Genomic DNA, 18,103 nt, shown 5'->3' on the forward strand with positions numbered 1-18,103 from the left:
AAAATATGAGAAAAGCAGTCACGCAGTCACGTTTCTGTTGTCGTGCGCTGGTAGCACTCTAATGTTTTGCAGCCAAACTCACCAGTAGCCAACAGCAGTACATCCATAACAAGAATACAATTTTATTGAAGTACAGTTACGTGTTATAAACATATTGACCTTTAGTAAGTCAAGTTAATAGTCAAAGTTCCTTTAGAACCGGTTAAAGTGAGGTCTTGTTGTTTTCCAATGGACGAAGAAAGATCAATAGTGAATCTATCAACCTCATCATTTGAACCAAAAGTATGATGTTCTCTTATTACCAAAATGATTTGAGACTCAGGGACGCATTGGAATGGAGCAGATTCAGACCATTGGAAAGATCCTGTTTTCTTATCCAATTTAGCAGCTCTAGTCTTGAAAAGATTTCTTTCTTTACTTGGAGTCTTCAATAATGCTTTGACCTCCAAGCTCTTGGAAGAGTATCCAGATGCACCAATAATCAACAATCTACCAGCAATAGCATTTGCTCCATGAATACTGCTAGCAAAACTGCTGTCCACAGTTGAGTCGGGAGTACTCGATTGAGTTTCCAATCTTTCAAGTGGAGCCAATGGCCTTTGTGGAGCAGGTAATCCATCAGTGTAAACATTAGGTAAAGCGTTTTTTATTGGAGGTGCTGGAGGATGGCTTCCGGATCTCAAAGATTGCAAGTCATTTGCATACTGAGACCTTGAGTGTTCATGATTTGATCTCAGTTTGGTTGGACTACTTGCCGTACTGATGGCAGTACTTGAAGTTTCATCACTTAAGTGGTTAGAATCCTTTGGAGTAGGAGTATCAGGGATACTGGTCCTACTGGTGTCAGCATTACCAGTCCTACTCGAGTCGGCAATACTAGCACTTTCCGAAGCGTCGTTGTTATCGACAAGCTTCTTCTTTCTCTTCAGCTTTCCAAAACCTTTAATGAATGATCCACCTTTACCTAATCCTTCAGCAGCTAAGCCAACACCTCCTCCAACCGCTCCTATAGCTCCTCCACCGACTGCTCCTACTGCGCCAGCTGCTCCTCCAACGATATTACCGGCAACACCTTTCAAATCGATAGGGAATCCACCAGCAGAACCAATTGGAGGTCTAACGTATTCAGGTTTGAAAGTCACTTTAAAGAAGACCTCTCCCTTGGTGTCCAACTTCGCACTAAATGGGGTAGAAGTGTGAGGTTCAACGGTAGATAAGTCAAGAAGAGCTCTACCTAATAATTCAGGTGCATGAGTCAAGTCCCAATCATATACTTCCACCAATAATACTTGTCTGGACCTAGAGGCCATAGGGAAATTGGCGGTTTCGTTCCATACTGGCGAGATGGTCTTTCTCTTCTTATCGGTCTTGTAAACCTCAACACCATCCAATTTAACAATAGCCATTGGATCAGATTTGCCATTCAGATCAACGGCTGGAAGGTTTTCACCCCTCAAGATATCTAATTGCATGTATCCAACATCCAACACAGTGTCCAATGGATGCAATTTCACGGCAGTTGGAATAAACTCCAATTGAATCTTAACCGTGTTATGTTCATCAATTCTCACATCTATTGGTTTGTTGTAGCTTTGCTTCAAAAGAGAAAGAGTATTGAAAGTCTTTTCTGCAATAACATCCTTCTCACTCTTTACCTCGAATCTCTTGGCCACTCTGAAAATGGTATTGGAATTTGGTAAGTCTCTGATGAAAGATTCAGCACTAGAAGAAACTTGCAAACTTCTTGTTTCGTTTCTTGGAGTTACACCCGAAGGGAAAGCCAGGTCATCAAACAATGTTTGAAGATACAAATCTGGTTTTTCAAATCTGCCCTTCAAAACATTAACAGACAAAGTACCAGCTCTGTATTTAATCAAATCATCTAAAGGCATTTCAGCACGAGGAGGAGCTGGAACATCCTTTTCATCGAGTTCGATGAATTCAAATTTATCAGGATAATCTTTGACTAATTCTTCCTCTTTCTTCTTCTTAGCAGCTTCTGCCTCTTCCAACCTCTTCAAATATCTTTGATACTCTTTCTTATGTGATGCCTGTTTGTGAGTAACAATTGGAATAGTAGGGATGAACGATACGGAGTACGTTAAGAAACCCTTATTTTGCCCGTTAAACAAAACTGGTTGTTCGATGATTTCCTCCGATCCATCATAGCCCAAGAAATAGCCCTTTTCATTCTTCTTGATGAAATCATTGACATGGACAGCACAAGAACCCAAGGCTCTATCTTGGCCATCTGGTTCGGCATCCATAATACTCAATAACAAATGTTGATGTTCGTTATCAATAGGCAAGAAGTAAACAGCATCATATCTAGGATCACAGGTTTCAGCAATTGTAACCGTTTTTGTCTTCAATTTACCGTTAACAACCACTTTAACGTAAGGATCCACCTCACCAACAGCCTCGAGATTTTTCAAGTCACTTGCCTCTCTAATATGTAATCTCAATCCACCAATGGCTGAACCAAAGCTGGTTTCGTTTACAACATTCTCATCGGTGATCCCCAAAGCTTTCCAAGTAGCAACCACTTCAATGCTTGGGACAATACCACCTTGCTTGAGAGGAGGGCATTTGATCCATTTTTGGCCCCTTGAACTCTCAAAAATGATATCCTGTAAGTTAACATCAAGTCTAGCTACAATTCCTTCGTTGGCAGAGTCTTTGACAAGAATCTCAATTTGGGTGTCAGACTGGGAAGTGATCAAAGATTCAAAGCTTTCATTCCAAGTAGGATTGTTTGTTCCTTTCAATCTTCTGCATCTCTTTGCCAACTCACCGTCAACGTATATCTCCGCATATGGATTCAATAATCCAAGAGGGGAGTCTGTTAATTCCAAGTTGGTGGCACTAATCAAGTTCAATTTCACGATACCGATTTCCGAGTCGTTGTTTTCTTCCTTAGAACCATCATCCAAAACGATTGGTTCTAATGTTGGGAAATATCTGAGATCAAATTCGATCTGGCCAACAGTTTTACCACTTTCCAGAATATTTTTCACCAATCCGGTCTGAACTTCCTTTTGTAATAAGTCTACTAAAGGAACTTCGACGGAACCAATCAAAGTATCGTTTGGCTTGTCATCGACAAAATCATATACATTAAAAGTCAAAAAGTTGCCATCCAACTTGTTGACCAAAAGAGTCTTAGATTCCAAGAAAATGGGATCATTGATCGCCTTTTTGACCTTAGTTTTCTCCTCGATTTTAGGGTTTCCCGAAAGGGTGATTCTAACATAAGGATTGATACTGTTTTCCTTTGTGTCTGGGCCAGTCTTCAATTTCTTACAACGGATCACAGTCACGGCCACACATCCGTTGGAATCATTGGATTGACCTTCCATTATTTCTTCAACATCAACATCCAAAGAATTTGGAGCGTATAACATTGGGCCCAAGGTAGAGTGTATCAATGTTTTAACAAACGAAGACAAACCAGGAATAAACGTCATGATATCAAAACCAAAAGTGTCACCTCCAACAGGCTTCAAGGAGTAATCGATATCTGGAGCTTCCAAGAATTGAACAGAAACCATCTTCACATGAGGAAACTTTTCAGTCAATTTCAACTTGATATTCATTCTTCCGACAAAGGACATATCCTCAACTAAGATTGGAAGAGATTTGGAAATAAATGCCTTACCAATGGTAACACCCAAAGCAACCTTGGGATTGATCTTTTTCTTGATTTCGTTCTTGGTCATGTCATCAGTATCATTTGGGGCAAACGAAAAGGCCCAGTCCATTTCGATGTGGTCTTGACCCTTTCTGGTGTATGATTTAATGCTGTTCACTCTTGGGGCTTTAGAACCTAAAGTGAATTCGTCCAAGGATATCTTCTCAATTCCCATACCAGGAGCTTGGTCCTTTAAAATCTCATTAGCAATGAACTTGACTTGTTCCGACAATTCAGGCATATAGATCACCCAAAACTTGTCCAAGAAAGAGTTCAACCATTCCATAGTTTCCAATTCCTCTTCCAATCGGGTTGACGCGTGAATTCTGGTCAAATCATCTCTAATATCACGGTTGAATCTTCTGAATTCCGACCGGTAAACAGAATTGGCGGCCAATAACACCGCCAATAAGGAGAAGAATCCTAAACCAATTCTAGCAACCAACCAGGAGAAAAAGCATGTTCCAATTATGATTGAGGTATTCCAGTACCAGTCACCATAAAAGTGATCAAGCACATAGTTTTCAATCTTCTTCAATGTCTGTAAGGATTTGGCTTTATCTTGAGAACTGTTGTTAGCCCAAGATCCCACATCTTCCCAAGAGAAGGTGGTATTCTCTCTAATACTTGGTATATTGGTTGGAACTGGAGGTTTGGTTGCTTTTCCTTCCATTGGAGGATTCGCAGAGCCAGCAGCTTCGTGAACCTTTTGGTTATACTTCTTGACATCCTCGATGTTGGAAGCTGCTCCATTCGGAACATCCTTACTTTTCTAATTAATGTTAGTTAGTACATGAATTATAGAGGTGATCGGGTTTGAGACTGAGACCCCTAGGAAAAGGGGATCAATTCCATGGGATCAATTGAGTATCCAATGAGTACCATGAAAGGTTTGCTAATACATACTTCACTCATGGTTGATGAAGGACGATTCCAATTGTTCAAGCAACTTGTCGACAGCTATAATTAGTCAAGATTGAAACTGGTTTTAAGAATGAGAAAAAACAAAGGAGCAATGAAAAATTCAGGTACCTCGCCGCATTGATCAACCTGGAATTTGAGAAAAGCAGGACTACAAAATCACTATAAGCAGCAGTCAACGATATTCTATTTAACCAGCGGTGACATCCAATTTACTCTACCTACTTATCTAGCCCAGCCGCATGGATGTTTGATACACCAATTAAAACTTTGTAACTAAAATTAGATTGGAATTAACCATTTTTTGATCAAATTGGTTGAATCTTGCAGCATCCGCAAAATTCGCTAAAGTTTGAAGGTTTGATTAGTAACACTTAATATTTGCACCAGAGTATTCATATTCATCAACTAGTTGCAAAATGGAATATTGTGTAACGAAATAAAGAGCTCCAGAACTTCATGAGCAAGAAACACTAATTGCTGGTAAAGAATGTAGCTACTTCCCATTTTTATTACTGTTCTGGTTACGGAAGGTCGTGTCCAACAAAATACTCGATGAAGATTTTTCAACATCGTGGATGCTGTTAGCATGGAATAGATAACTGTTATAAAGCTCTACCATTACCAAGATCCATTAGGGTAATCATAAACATACAATCACCTAATATATTACTAAATATGTATTTTATGAATTATATAAGCAGAGTACAGTATTTAAACAGATTCCAAGACAACGTCCTTGAATCCCTTAGCCTTCTTACCTTTTTCTTCAGCAGAACCTTCACCGTGTAAAGACAACAAAGCACCCAAGTCGAATTTTGGTTGCTTCAACAACTTGACCTTTCTGATGTGAACATTTTGCAAAGGATAGATGGTTTGGGTAGACTTTTCAATTTCTCTGCCAATAACTTCTGGAATCAACTTAGAGGTCAACTGAGCCAAAGTGACGTTGGAAACTTCTCTTTGCATGATTTCCATCATCTTCTTTCTGATTTCTCTCAACTTAGAAGATTGAGCGTAAGTAGTCTTCTTAATTTGGTTTTGTTGTCTCTTGGTGAAAGCAATAGCGAAAACTCTCAAGACGTAGTCATCAGCGGTCTTGACAGTGACGTTAGCTTCAACCAAAGATTGCCATTTTCTAACCAAAGATCTCAATTTATCGGAAGTAAAGTTCAATCCGTGGAAGTTGGTCAACAAGTTCTTACCTTGGACTTCGTCAACTCTCAATTTGATGTTTCTGTAAGAGTGGTCTTCAGATCCTTGCAAGTCAGCCAAAGATACTTCGACAACTCTACCCTTCAAACCATCAGCGGCGTTCTTCAAACCGGTAGATTTGTTGATCAAAGTCTTACCAACGTTTCTGTTTTCGAAAGTGGATGGAGCTTTGATGTCAAACCAATCTTTTCTGGTGAATGGGTCGACGACCTTCTTCTTCAAACCCTTCTTACCTTTGGACAATCTCTTATTTTTACCAACAGCCATATTAAAGTTGTTTATTCAAAAGAAAAATTATTTCAATATAAAATTTTCACTAAGCGTACTTTTTTCTCTCACCTCTGGCTTAGAGCGAGAGATTTTTTTTGGTCTCACAAAAGCACACTCCTGCACACATTTTGTATGACAACGGTGACTGTTGAAAAATGCGCACGCGATATAGGGCGACAGCCCTTCTTTTGAATACTGGCTTACGGGCTTACCTTTGTACACGTCTCGCGCGAGCCTAAGAATTATAAACAAATCAGTTGGTATCAAGTGTTTTTGAATCATGGAAGAACAAGAACACGATGAACAAGGAAACCAGTATGTTACCTCTTCTAAACGAGAGTTACTCGATCTATGCAGACGTTGATTATGTGGACTTCGAGGTATGCAGACTTTCCTCAAATAGTTTTACTAACAAGTACAATTTTAGAGTGGCATTAAAAGTGGGCTTAATTGGCGATTCGCAAATAGGGAAAACATCTCTTATGGTTAAATACGTCGAAGGGACGTTCGATGATGATTATATTCAGACATTAGGAGTCAACTTTATGGATAAGAAAATACGAATAAGAAATACCATCATAACCTTTTCGATTTGGGATTTAGGTGGACAGAAAGAGTTCATCAATATGCTACCATTGGTGTCCAATGACGCAATTGCAATGCTTTTCATGTTTGACTTAACGAGAAAAAGCACGTTGAATTCTATCAAGGAATGGTACAGACAAGTCAGAGGATTCAACAAAACTGCTATTCCATTTCTTGTGGGGACCAAATACGACGAGTTTATCGACTTACCTCACCAAGATCAAATTGAAATAACACAGCAGGCCAAGAAGTTTGCCAACGCCATGAAATCTCCAGTGGTATTCTGTTCCACATCCCATTCTATCAACGTGCAAAAGATATTCAAGATCATATTATCTAAAGCATTCGATTTGAAATTGAACCTAGAAGAAATCACCAATGTCGGGGAACCTATCCTCATATATAAGTAGTGTCCTTATGTTTTTCAGGTATCCCAATGGTCTTCAATTCTCTCATTAATACTTTTATTTAGCATTTAAATTATACATAAAGTCGCGTTAAAATTGTCACCCATCCATTCACGATGCTTCCCATTAATAAGTTGAAAGGTTGGACGTATCTGTTTCTCGAGAGTGAAGACAATGGCGATAATGAAAGCCCTAGGCGAAGTGGGAGAAGAAGAGGAGCCGTATCGAATAAGATAATGATAAAAAGAGATAAAGATGGTCTCGAGCTCAAAGCTGGTGATAGCATAGAGGTCCAGCAGCAAAAAATTTCCGATACACAAATAGCTTTGATTATATCCATTGAGTTTGGAATCAGCTCTGTCGTGAAGTTGGAGGTTCTATGGTTCAACAGGTCAAGTGAAATTGACTTAACGATCAATCTGGATAGGTCTTTGGAGGAGAAGGAACTTTTCATAACTCCATTTAAAGATATCATCCCCGTTGATGTGGTCAAGGAAAATGTGAATGTGATGACACATGAAGCATATATGGAATTGTCTAAGAAAGAACACCGAGCATACTTTTGTCGGATGGCTAGTGATGAAGACGGCCAGCATTTAAGTCAACCTCTCTCATACGATGTGGTATTGGCTACTTTGAAACAAGATCCTAAAACTTTAGTTGAGCTTATCGGCGATATGACTGAGGAAAATGACAAAAAACAAAGGACAGAAACGCCCACACAAAAACGAAATCCAGAAGCTTCCGAATCAGCTTCTCAAAAGGCTCGCCAACTGGAGAAGAAATTGATCAACATATCCAGCGAGGAATCTGACTCAGAAGATGACCGGGATGTCGAAGAGATAGATTTAGATTCTCTGGATGAAGAGTTCCACAGTGCCCAAACTTCTCCAAAGAAGAGGAGAGCTACCTCCAAGCCGACTACTCCTCGAAAAACTAGTCTCCGAAAACCTCGAGCCCCACCCCAAAATGATGTACTTGAAGATTTATCTGAACCCGAATCCCCGTCACCAAGGAAGGCCAATACTCCCAAATCCACCAAGAAGAGAGGATTCCAAGAATCAGAAGAGTTCATGAAGAAGGTCTTGGGTAGGAAGGTTATGATCTATAACTCATTGCCGGTGCCCACATTGTCATCACCGAAGAAGAGAACAAAGAAAAATGATTCAACCTATGGAAATCTCGATACAAGCTCTACTGCTTTCAAAGACTTGAAGAAAAAGCTTCATACATCCGCAAAACTTTCTTCGCTTCCGTGTCGTGAAGATGAGTTCACTACGTTATATTTAAACGTTGAAAATTCAATCAAAGAGCAAACTGGATGCTGCTTATACATAAGTGGGACGCCTGGTATTGGTAAGACCGCCACTATACAAGAAGTCATGAGCTCAATGGAAGATCTCAAAGAGAAAGGAGAAGTAAATGATTTTGATTACGTTGAGATAAATGCATTAAAGCTTATCAATCCAAACTATGCATATTCTGTGCTTTGGTCAAAAATCAGTGGCTTGGACGTTAGTCCTTCGTATGCTGCTTTGTTTTTAGATGCTTACTTCAAGGAAGACTCGCCGTCCAAAAAACCAATTGTCGTAATGGTAGATGAACTCGACCTGATGGCTACCAAAAAGCAAAACGTCATGTACAATTTTTTCAACTGGCCCACATATCCTAACTCCAAGTTAATTGTTCTTGCAGTTGCCAACACTATGGACTTACCAGAAAGAGTCCTTACAAACAAAATTTCATCAAGATTAGGTATGCGAAGAATTCAATTCATTGGTTATACTTTTGAGCAGTTGGGATGTATTATAGATCACCGATTGAGCATGATTCAACGTCAAAGCAAGCAAAAAGTCATAATAGAGCTGGATGCTATAAACTTTGCTTCCAGAAAAGTTGCTAGTGTTAGTGGTGATGCTCGTAGAGCTTTACAGATCTGTAGAAGAGCAGTCGAGATTGCCGAATTGGAGTATCAAACATCGGCAAATGGGGATGAACACTCTTCAGATGTTTTCCACGTGAAGATTCCTCATATCGCCAAAGCCATCAACGAGTCAACCAATTCACCCATTGCGCAGTATGTTGCAAGCTTGTCAATGGCATCTAAATTGATTTTATGTGCTCTTCTTTTGAGACAGAGACGATCCGGGTTGGCTGAGAATCCATTGGGCGATATTATTGACGAGATCAAAATATTACTTAGAATGGCCAGCTCAAAAAGTCTCCGACTTTCTGGTACTATAAGTGGGCATATCGATGTTGCTGAGGCATTACTAGATGGTAGAATGACAAATGATCAAGCAAAAACCAGCATTAGAATCGAAAACTTTAAGTTTCTCATTTTTGAACTCATAGAGAATGGGATCTTAAATGCGCAGGACATTAAAAGTGAGCGGTACCGCCTTGTTTCATTGAATGTATCGCAGGATGAAGTGATGTCGACTTTGAAAAGGGATGATCAAGTGTCTGGGTTTTTGTAAAACTATTATAGGTTAAAAACATATAAAGGGATTCAACCTGCATTATTTCGGCTGCAAAATCGCTTTCTGCGAGCATCTCTTTCTCATCGCGAATCCAAAAAAAAGTTCATACAACCAAAAGAATATGAGCAGAATAGATCCAACAGAGTTTGTTCAAGCCCTTGATGGACAAAGTTCTCTTAAGTTTCCGAATGAAAGACAGCAATCACATTTTGAACTAGGTGTCACCATGGCTGTTCACAAGTGGGAAGAGTTGAACGTCGCTGTTGACAATTCCTGGGGTGGGCCTAACTCTGCAGATAAGAGAGATTGGATATCAGGTATTGTTATCGATTTGTTCGAGGAAAAGATAGTTGATGTTCAATTAGTTGAAGAAACATTATTATACGCCATGTTAGATGAATTCGATGTTCATGTCGATAACGATTCAGCTCTTGAGATTGCCAACATGATAATCAAATTCTACCAAAAAGCACAATTGAATGATTTCAGTGATATAGATATCCTCTATGAAAGATGGCAAATTAGACAACAGAATAGACAGGCACAAAAAGTCAAGGTTGAAGATGATCCAGAAAATCCTAGCAGTGATGAAGAAGATGATGAAGAACATGAGCATTATCATGAGGACCAGCACATAGACGACTCGATGGAAGTCGATAACGGTCCAGTAGTCGACGATGATGGGTTTACTTTGGTGCAAACCAAAAAGGGAAATAGAAGACGGTAGGGTGCATAACCTCGTAAATATATTTTGTACGATTAATAATATGTAAAAAGAATCAATCTTAATTACTGATTGAGTTTCTTGGAGTGTTTGTCCTTGAACGGTTGAGGGTATTCAACGAGTGGAAGGATGACACAGAGTTTCCTCTGGTTGGGAAATAGGCCTCCGGTTCTTGGGTTGGAGTATTCATGCCTGAAACCGGTGTAGCACTTCTTATCTGTTGCAATCTTAAGTCACTCAATCTCCTAGACAAATTAGAAGGTCTATCCAAAGAAGGAGTCCCCGGCATAGACTGATTTGGAATGACACCTAACTTAGAGTTGAAGATGTCGAATAAACTTGCTTCTGTTTTGATCTTGAATAATCTTATATTTGTTTGAGACCAGTGATTGACTTTAGTTATTGACTTTTCCACCTCTGCAACTGTTTCTGGGGTTTCAACAATTGCGTTCATGGTGGTATCTCCTCCTTGGAAGAACTTACCGAACGATAAAACGGTAGAGGCTAAGTTTTTCACAATTTTGTAGTTTCCACCAGTAGCATGTTCAACACTGTCAATTCCATTGTAGATATCACTGAAAAGCAATGACAAGTACCAGCCCAAGGAGATTGTACTCCAAGAAAATTTCAATGGAATTAAAGGAGATGTAGGAAGGAAGTCATAGTTGATTTGTTTCAGGTTTTCTTCAATCACTTTTGCAAAATCGGCATCAGCAATATGTTGAACCAACGTAAAGGCGTCAATACCTGGTGCGTTATCAACCGCCCAAACCTCACTCAAAGTGAGCTTCAAGTGTGGGATAATCACCGTGATAATGATCCTCAATGCATCATTGCCGGCCCAGGTTTTGCTTATGCTAGCCTCCTTTCTTTGTTTACCTCTGGCTTTTGTTGTCATGCCCGTTGGAAGACTAGGTCTCAATGCCCTGTCAATAGCCTTTGCCTCAACTTCATATGCATCTGTTTCCGATCGAGGATTTGATCCAATACTCGAAGCAGACATTGTTTCGTTCCCATAGAAAGAGAATTGAGGTTGGGACATCATGGGTGGCAGTTTGGGGTCATCATCTTCCTGAATGTTGAGGTTGGTGAAAGACCGATTGGATGGGGTGGTGGCCAAACTATTAATGGATTCATGGTCGTCCTTTTCATTGATTTCAGATTGAGCTTCGTTGTCGTCTTGCACAGTTTTAAGCATCAAAGCATCTTCGTTGAAGTATTCGTTTTTGAAGCTATATATGGTTGACCAGGCCTGAGCATAAGTCTTCTCACCTTTGAGGATAGAAAATAGTAACATTCGAGATGCTTGTGTGTCCCTTAAAGCTCCAATACAAATACTTCTGATCAAAAGAGCCAAAAGATCAGGATTGAAGGAAGCTCTTAAAAGGAAGTCTCGATTGGAAAACCTGACAATCAAGTTAGTCAAAGCTGTACATGCTGAATAGGACAAGCCGTTGCGAGGGTTGATATTATTGAGCTTTTTCGTTGGATCATTGGTACCGGGGTATGGCTCTGATGATATCAAAGGAACTAAATTGTATAGGATTTCTATCAAGGTGGTTGCAAGTAATGAGTTTGAAGGATGCGATTGTTTTGAAAGGGCATAGTTGCTAAGAATGGCGCATAGTTGAACAACCAAAAAGTCTCTAGTTGAAAGCTGACTTTGATTGAAGCTATTTGATGGGGGAAGACTATTCATGAATTCAGGACTAGGAATAAGCAAATCTTCCACAAATGGCTTCTGATGAGACAAATAAAGCAAAAAACAAGACGCCAATCGTACTATGTTTTGATCCCGATTGTTGTTGGCATATTGTTTGATATAGAACACCAACATGAAGCATATTACTGAGTAGAATTTGGGACCTGAAAGTTCTTTGAAGCTGGCATTACATTGAAATAATTCCCAGAGAAGCATCATTGTTTCCATCACCCAAAGTGGTGGGGAATTACCAAAACGACTGAGATTGAGATTGAACACGGACTCAGACTCACCTGAACCGATAATTGGGCTCTTCAAGCTATTTACCAAACTTGAAGTTAAAAATAAGAGTTCTTGATCCTTATGCAACTTCCCAAAATATAATCTAGCCATATTGTAGGGTTTATGAGCCAATATATTTAACTGGGACAATGGTTCTAGATCTTGTTTAGGTGGGAGTGGATACACTATCATAAGTGTCAAAAATTGAATGCAATGTGTCACATACAGAAACCTAGTGAATCTTACATTTGCCTCGTTTAGTTGGAGCATGTTCTCGTTGGAAGATGGCCTGACAGAACGGCACACCACATTTATCAATGAGCATACCAATGTCAACACCTCAATCCGTGGAAGTGAACTCACTAACAATGTCAAGAACAAAGACCCATTGGCCACCACTTGGGAAGGGAAACTGTAGATTGCGTTTCCGCATAGAGTAAGAATCAACTTCATTACCGAAGAACGATTTGATTCAACTATCAAGTCAGGAGCTTGATACTTTGCGTTAACACCGATGCCAGGCTCCCATAGCGAGTATGATATCATTTCGGTAGGTTCCACGTCTTTGTTTGCTCTTGAAGGTGTAATGGTGAATCCCTTGAAGAATAAAAGCCTAATTAGACTCTTTAATAGCTTATCAGCCAAAATGTTCAGAGTATCTATTTTTTGTGGAGGGTGTGATGTGGAGTCCACGAATATAAGTGGTTCATAACAGGAGGACAAGAAGAATTTGGATTCGAGAGTTTTGTACTCCTCCAATTCATATAAAAATGGTATTAACTTGGTTAAGAACCTCACACAGTTTAATACTTGGCTTGAAGGTAGTGGTTTCTTGAGGTCAACGAAAGCTATAAGTTTCTGGCAAAGAACGTAGATCAACAGGAGGAAGTTGGAACGGTTCTGATCTCGTAGAGATTGGATATCGAACGGGGTTAGTAATTCGAATATATCGTTAGCACCATTTGGCTTTTCCCAGAAGACACTCCAGTATGCTTTGTCTGTCAAATCAATAATCCTGCCTTGCCCAAGCTTGAAGAAATGGTTTTTGAACTCAAGCCTCTCTTCTGCTGTTCTCATTATATTTAGAGGAGAATGTGTACTAGCGAAAGAATTCGGGTTTTATTTGAGTATGTCGGTTAGGCTGAGGAACAAGAATGGAATGCTCAGATTTAGTTTCTCAATTAGTGTTAATATGAGGGTATAAATTAATTATGAGCTCGTCATCCTCCAATCCCCAGAACTTTATATATATTCGTTATCTATATGATTCGTACATATAAATAGAGAAGACTACATTTACTTCAGATGCATGTTCTATTAGTTGGGTCTCAGTCTTTGGGCCCGGCCACTGTCTTCTTCGTCGTGTTCACGTCTTCTGATGGCTCCTGCAATTGAGGCAAATCCAATATCTACATGCATTCCAGCTTCTTCGGGTTCTTCGTGAGATTCCTCCAAGCACTCCAAGTCATCTGCATCCCCAGTATTGTGAATCGTTGGTGGCTCTTCATTGACCCAACTGTTAGGAACCGAAACCTCCATAAATTCAGGGTTCAATGACGAATGGGCAAAATCAAAGCCTGTGTTGGCCATGTCGGTTTGGTCTTCGTTTTCAGAATCAAAGTGCATCGCCGAACATTTAGACATAGCGTGATAAACAGACTCTACTGAGTCGGGCACCTTACTCAAAAGCTTAGAATCCTGTTGTCTCGACATCTTCGAGTTTGGACTTAATACAAGTTCAATGGTGGGAACGAGCTCCGATTCCTTTTGAGTTTGTACTTGGAATAAATCACTCGTAGATACTTGTAAGTAAAGTTTATCAGGCTCTTGTAAGGCGTGTAATAAGATGCCTTGGTAAGGAAATTCAATCCCCTTATTCAACAGATCACACCAAACCAAAAACAGAGTATTCAAAACGAACAAGTCCACCGGGAGTTCTTGAATGGAGGATATCTCTGGGTGCACGAAGAGCTGGATATTTGGATCTTTATCTAGAATGAGGAATGAGTAATTAGACCCAGCGGCATAAAGCACAAATTTATCATCATCTGGTAAAGAGAACTTTTCTGGAGACGAAGCCTGGTATTCAGTAAAGGCTATAGTATTTTCATAGTTGGGATATTCATATATTAGTCGAGGATCCGAACCCATTTCAGGTGATTCTTGCCAATACTATGCGTACTGTGGAAGTAAAAATATTTTAGGGTTATCGCGAACAAAGCGTTGTGGGTATACTATTTATTCACATATTAATCTCATCATTCTATGCCCAAGTATAGATACAGACATATATACTTAACCTTAGGAAAGTCTTCTCATGAGCTTTTGGAAAACGGGATCTCTATTGGAGTCGTTGTTGATTTCCTGTTGGAGTTTTTGTCGTCTCTCTTGTTCTATTCTTATTTGGTCTTCTCTTGTGGGAGGTAACTTTTCATTAATCAAATCGGCTTTCCGGGCATCTTCAAATGTCGTGATTACCTCCTTCAACCCTTTACTACCATGCAAAAGAGATCCCTTGGGAAGTTGTCCACTGTTCAAGCTTTTTAACTTGGCAACATCTTCAGTCTCTTCTCTCAACAACTGATACATTCTTGATACCCTGCCAATGGCAACCACCTTGTTACGTAAAGCTTGTTTTCTGCCTTCGTAAGTGTCAAGTTTGGCATCATTATCAGTAGATGGGATGTTGGAAAATGAAAAGGTTCTTTTGTATGAAATTGGAGATGAAGGTTCTGATTCGGGGTTGAAGTTCAACTTTTCATCTTCCGTGTCTTCGCTTAATTCATCTTCCGTGCAGACGTTCAAAATAGATACCAACATATCGGTGACTTTTTCACCGACAAAAGGTAAAGACCAAGTGAAAACGTCCATGAATTGAGGTAACCAGTAAGGATGAGGAGAGGAATTGAATTGTCTGATATTCATGACATTATTTTCATACTTCAAAACAGCAGCTTTATTATTGTAGCTGTCCAAGTAGTTGGGGGCACTAAACATAGTCAAAAGGGACGGAAATCCCATTGTTTTAGTTCTTTTGTACATTCTGTAACCAGCGTCTTGAGCCTCATGAGCCCTAATGATCGACAACAACCCAGTTCTTTCCAAAAACAGACACGAAGCTCTGTAAGTAAATGAATAAGAACAGCCTCGCACCGCATTTCTGATAAAGCTGTGATCCAACTTGTCTTCATCATAATCTTCAAGGGGATCTGCCCACAATAAGTCACACATTAACCCTTTGGTTGGAGGTTCTCTAAACCTATCCAATCTGATCACATCATTCAACGTTTGTAAGTCGGGGGAAATACCTCCATGAACACAAAAGAATTGTTTGTTCATTATAGCCACTAATGGCAACGCGTTAAAAGACCTTAAGCTCTCTTCGTATAACCGTTCCGAATATTTATGCAAGCATTCATTCTTGAATGTAAAGTACTCCGTTAAATGCTTACACTCATGGTTACCTCTCAACATGAAAAAAGTGTCTGGATACGTCAACTTGATTGAGTATAAGTATAACAAGCATTCGATGGAAAATGACCCTCTATCGACATAGTCACCAAGGAATAAGTAGGATGTATTTGCAGGATCACCTCCCACTTCAAATAGCTTCATCAAGTCATAATACTGGCCATGGATATCCCCACACACGGTGACAGGAGCTGGGACTTCCAACATGTTTGGCTCACTTGATAATAATTCAGTAGCATCTCTTAAAATACGAATAGCTTGATCTTCTCTCAATCTTCCTTCATTAAAAAAATGGGTCTTCAAGAATGCACAGTTGGGTAAGCCGTTGGGTAGGAACACCTGATGATCGGATGGTTGGAAAGTGGCGGGAGGATTGATGGATGTAACCACTCTCTCCTTGGTGTTTATCTTGGTGCCATCATCAGTGACGTGCCAGCTCAAGTCTTGCTCATTACTTTTTTTGGTTTTGATGGCTTTGATAGCATTGTTGATCTGAACTTGTTTATGTTGTTCAGACATGGTTCGATCCGGTTTATTGAGTGACAAACTAAGGTGTCACTTGATTTGGCGTGGGGGTTTCTTTCGAAATTTTTGGACCAAGGCTTTGTACAGTGAGAAACAGCAAAATTATTTTTCCGGACCAAGTCTGCTGCACTGAATCCAGACCTCCAGGCTCTGCCCCATTCTTGACCCAATCATTTAAACTCTACATGTAATAAACTTAAATTTATAAATTAAGCCTAACTAAAGTGATGAAAACAAACAAACAAATCTACTCTAAATACCACCGAGTGGTCCATTGCTACAACTCGGTGTTAATGTAGATGACCTCACTATCATAAATGAACCCATTAAAAGAGGTAGCTGCTGCCGATGTGTAGGCACCAACTTCAGTAAAGTAGAGCCAGTCACCAACATGAATTGATCTGGGGAAACGCGCCATTGGGCTAACGCAGTCCAATCCATCACATGTGGGTCCCCACACTGAATAATGATAGTGCTCGCCTTTTGCGTCGGCATTATCATCTCCGCCAAATTCCACTAAGCGAGGAATTGGGTGTTGGTGGTCAAACAAAATACAGTTCAAGTTACCGTAAACTCCATCATTGATGTATAACATCGCGTCAATATTATCTTCATTACAACCCAAATCCCTTTTGGATGTCACATAGGTGGCCAAAGTAAATGCACTGGCCACCATAAACCGTCCAGGTTCTGCAATAAACCTAATGTTATGTTTTTGAGTGAACCCTGGAGGGAAGAACTTATCCAACCCATACCTAGTCATGGCCGAAATGTCTTCAAATGTCTCGCGTTCAAACCCTCCACCAATGTCCAAAGTGTCCACATTAAACCCTAATTCAATGGCCTTGTCAAAGAACATTCTTGAGTCTCTAATGGCAACAAACATCGGGTCGACGTCTTTGGCACCCGATCCAATATGGAACGCAACACCTCTAACATTCAATTCCAAGTCATTTGCCAAGGGCAAAAGTTCATTAAGAGCGGTTTCAACAGTACAACCAAACTTGGTAGACAATTGGCATTGAGCCAGAGAATCGTCAGTTGCAAGTCTGATCAAAATTCCACACCGGGGGTGGTATTTCTTCAACTTGTACAACTCATAGGAATTGTCAACAGTGGTCATGTTGACCCCCTGTTGGCAAGCATATCTAATATGCGAAGCGTTCTTACAGGGATTCGCATAGACGATTCGATCAGGAGAAACACCCAAACCCAAGACAAATTCAATTTCATTCTTTGAAGCACAATCAAAGTTGAGACCCTGAGATGCCAAGTACCTGACCGTTTCAATGTCGTTGTTACACTTGACAGCATAATGAGCATGAACCTGAGGCAACTCGGAGTTCCATAATTCAACCGATTTTTTCAATTCCTTGAAATCGGCCACGAAGAATGAGTCTTCATCACCAACATCACAGGAAGTTTCGTCGAGTTGCATGATCTTTGAGATCAATGCATTTTCCACTGAGCGGTCCTTTTTGGACGCCGCAGCTGAACACCTAATGCGATTATCATTAGTGTCTAATTCTGAATACGATTCGGTTGCTAATTCAACAGGTGCCATACCAAGAGTTTTTCTTCGCTAAGGGACTGGGTTTCTTTTCTTTTTTTTTTCAATGACACGTATACAAGCTCTCGCAATGGTTGGGAGCTAAATATGTAGGAGACTTCAAGCGGCAGCTCTCGTTTGTTCTGGGGTGTTCTGTAAAGAAAAAAGGTTAAAGCAAAAATCTCCAGCGATGAGGTCGCGCAAATCTGTGAGAGGTGGTCGTGAGAAGTCGCAGTCGCAATCGATTCAATAATTTTGTCTCACTCCCCAAACTTCAC

The 18,103-nt window shown here is 40.1% G+C and overlaps 9 protein-coding genes across 9 annotated transcripts; 3 read left to right on the plus strand and 6 right to left on the minus strand. All coding sequences in view use genetic code 12, as the record gives it.

Moving 5' to 3' along the window:
* Positions 1 to 161: 161 nt before the first annotated feature.
* PSN45_003435 (uncharacterized protein) lies at positions 162 to 4,606 on the minus strand (the record flags this gene model as incomplete). Its single annotated transcript, XM_006684831.2, has 2 exons — positions 162 to 4,463; positions 4,598 to 4,606. The coding sequence occupies 2 exons, from the start codon at positions 4,604 to 4,606 to the stop codon at positions 162 to 164; spliced, it is 4,311 nt and encodes a 1,436-aa protein (XP_006684894.1).
* A 720-nt stretch (positions 4,607 to 5,326) lies between these two features.
* Positions 5,327 to 6,094, minus strand: RPS1 (40S ribosomal protein eS1; the record flags this gene model as incomplete). Its single annotated transcript, XM_006684684.1, has 1 exon — positions 5,327 to 6,094. The coding sequence occupies one exon, from the start codon at positions 6,092 to 6,094 to the stop codon at positions 5,327 to 5,329; it is 768 nt and encodes a 255-aa protein (XP_006684747.1).
* A 283-nt stretch (positions 6,095 to 6,377) lies between these two features.
* TEM1 (Ras GTPase tem1) lies at positions 6,378 to 7,092 on the plus strand (the record flags this gene model as incomplete). The annotated part of the gene is made up of 2 exons (XM_006684284.2): positions 6,378 to 6,412; positions 6,525 to 7,092. The coding sequence occupies 2 exons, from the start codon at positions 6,378 to 6,380 to the stop codon at positions 7,090 to 7,092; spliced, it is 603 nt and encodes a 200-aa protein (XP_006684347.1).
* Positions 7,093 to 7,205: 113 nt separating this feature from the next.
* On the plus strand, positions 7,206 to 9,569 carry ORC1 (Origin recognition complex, subunit 1; the record flags this gene model as incomplete). Its single annotated transcript, XM_066158087.1, has 1 exon — positions 7,206 to 9,569. One exon carries the CDS (start codon positions 7,206 to 7,208, stop codon positions 9,567 to 9,569), a length of 2,364 nt encoding a protein of 787 aa, XP_066014184.1.
* A 124-nt stretch (positions 9,570 to 9,693) lies between these two features.
* Positions 9,694 to 10,299, plus strand: TSR2 (rRNA accumulation- protein; the record flags this gene model as incomplete). The annotated part of the gene is made up of 1 exon (XM_006684682.1): positions 9,694 to 10,299. One exon carries the CDS (start codon positions 9,694 to 9,696, stop codon positions 10,297 to 10,299), a length of 606 nt encoding a protein of 201 aa, XP_006684745.1.
* A 58-nt stretch (positions 10,300 to 10,357) lies between these two features.
* On the minus strand, positions 10,358 to 13,357 carry PSN45_003440 (uncharacterized protein; the record flags this gene model as incomplete). Its single annotated transcript, XM_066158088.1, has 1 exon — positions 10,358 to 13,357. The coding sequence occupies one exon, from the start codon at positions 13,355 to 13,357 to the stop codon at positions 10,358 to 10,360; it is 3,000 nt and encodes a 999-aa protein (XP_066014185.1).
* Positions 13,358 to 13,597: 240 nt separating this feature from the next.
* On the minus strand, positions 13,598 to 14,431 carry LOT5 (low temperature responsive protein; the record flags this gene model as incomplete). The annotated part of the gene is made up of 1 exon (XM_006684680.1): positions 13,598 to 14,431. One exon carries the CDS (start codon positions 14,429 to 14,431, stop codon positions 13,598 to 13,600), a length of 834 nt encoding a protein of 277 aa, XP_006684743.1.
* Positions 14,432 to 14,581: 150 nt separating this feature from the next.
* Positions 14,582 to 16,270, minus strand: CNA1 (3',5'-cyclic-nucleotide phosphodiesterase (PDEase) (3':5'-CNP); the record flags this gene model as incomplete). Its single annotated transcript, XM_006684281.2, has 1 exon — positions 14,582 to 16,270. One exon carries the CDS (start codon positions 16,268 to 16,270, stop codon positions 14,582 to 14,584), a length of 1,689 nt encoding a protein of 562 aa, XP_006684344.1.
* Positions 16,271 to 16,553: 283 nt separating this feature from the next.
* On the minus strand, positions 16,554 to 17,840 carry SPE1 (Ornithine decarboxylase; the record flags this gene model as incomplete). Its single annotated transcript, XM_006684280.2, has 1 exon — positions 16,554 to 17,840. One exon carries the CDS (start codon positions 17,838 to 17,840, stop codon positions 16,554 to 16,556), a length of 1,287 nt encoding a protein of 428 aa, XP_006684343.1.
* Between the last annotated feature and the right edge of the window lie 263 nt (positions 17,841 to 18,103).

This window comes from Yamadazyma tenuis, chromosome 4, assembly GCF_029203305.1.
Source record: "Yamadazyma tenuis chromosome 4, complete sequence".
NCBI classification, from domain to species: Eukaryota; Fungi; Ascomycota; class Pichiomycetes; order Serinales; family Debaryomycetaceae; genus Yamadazyma; species Yamadazyma tenuis.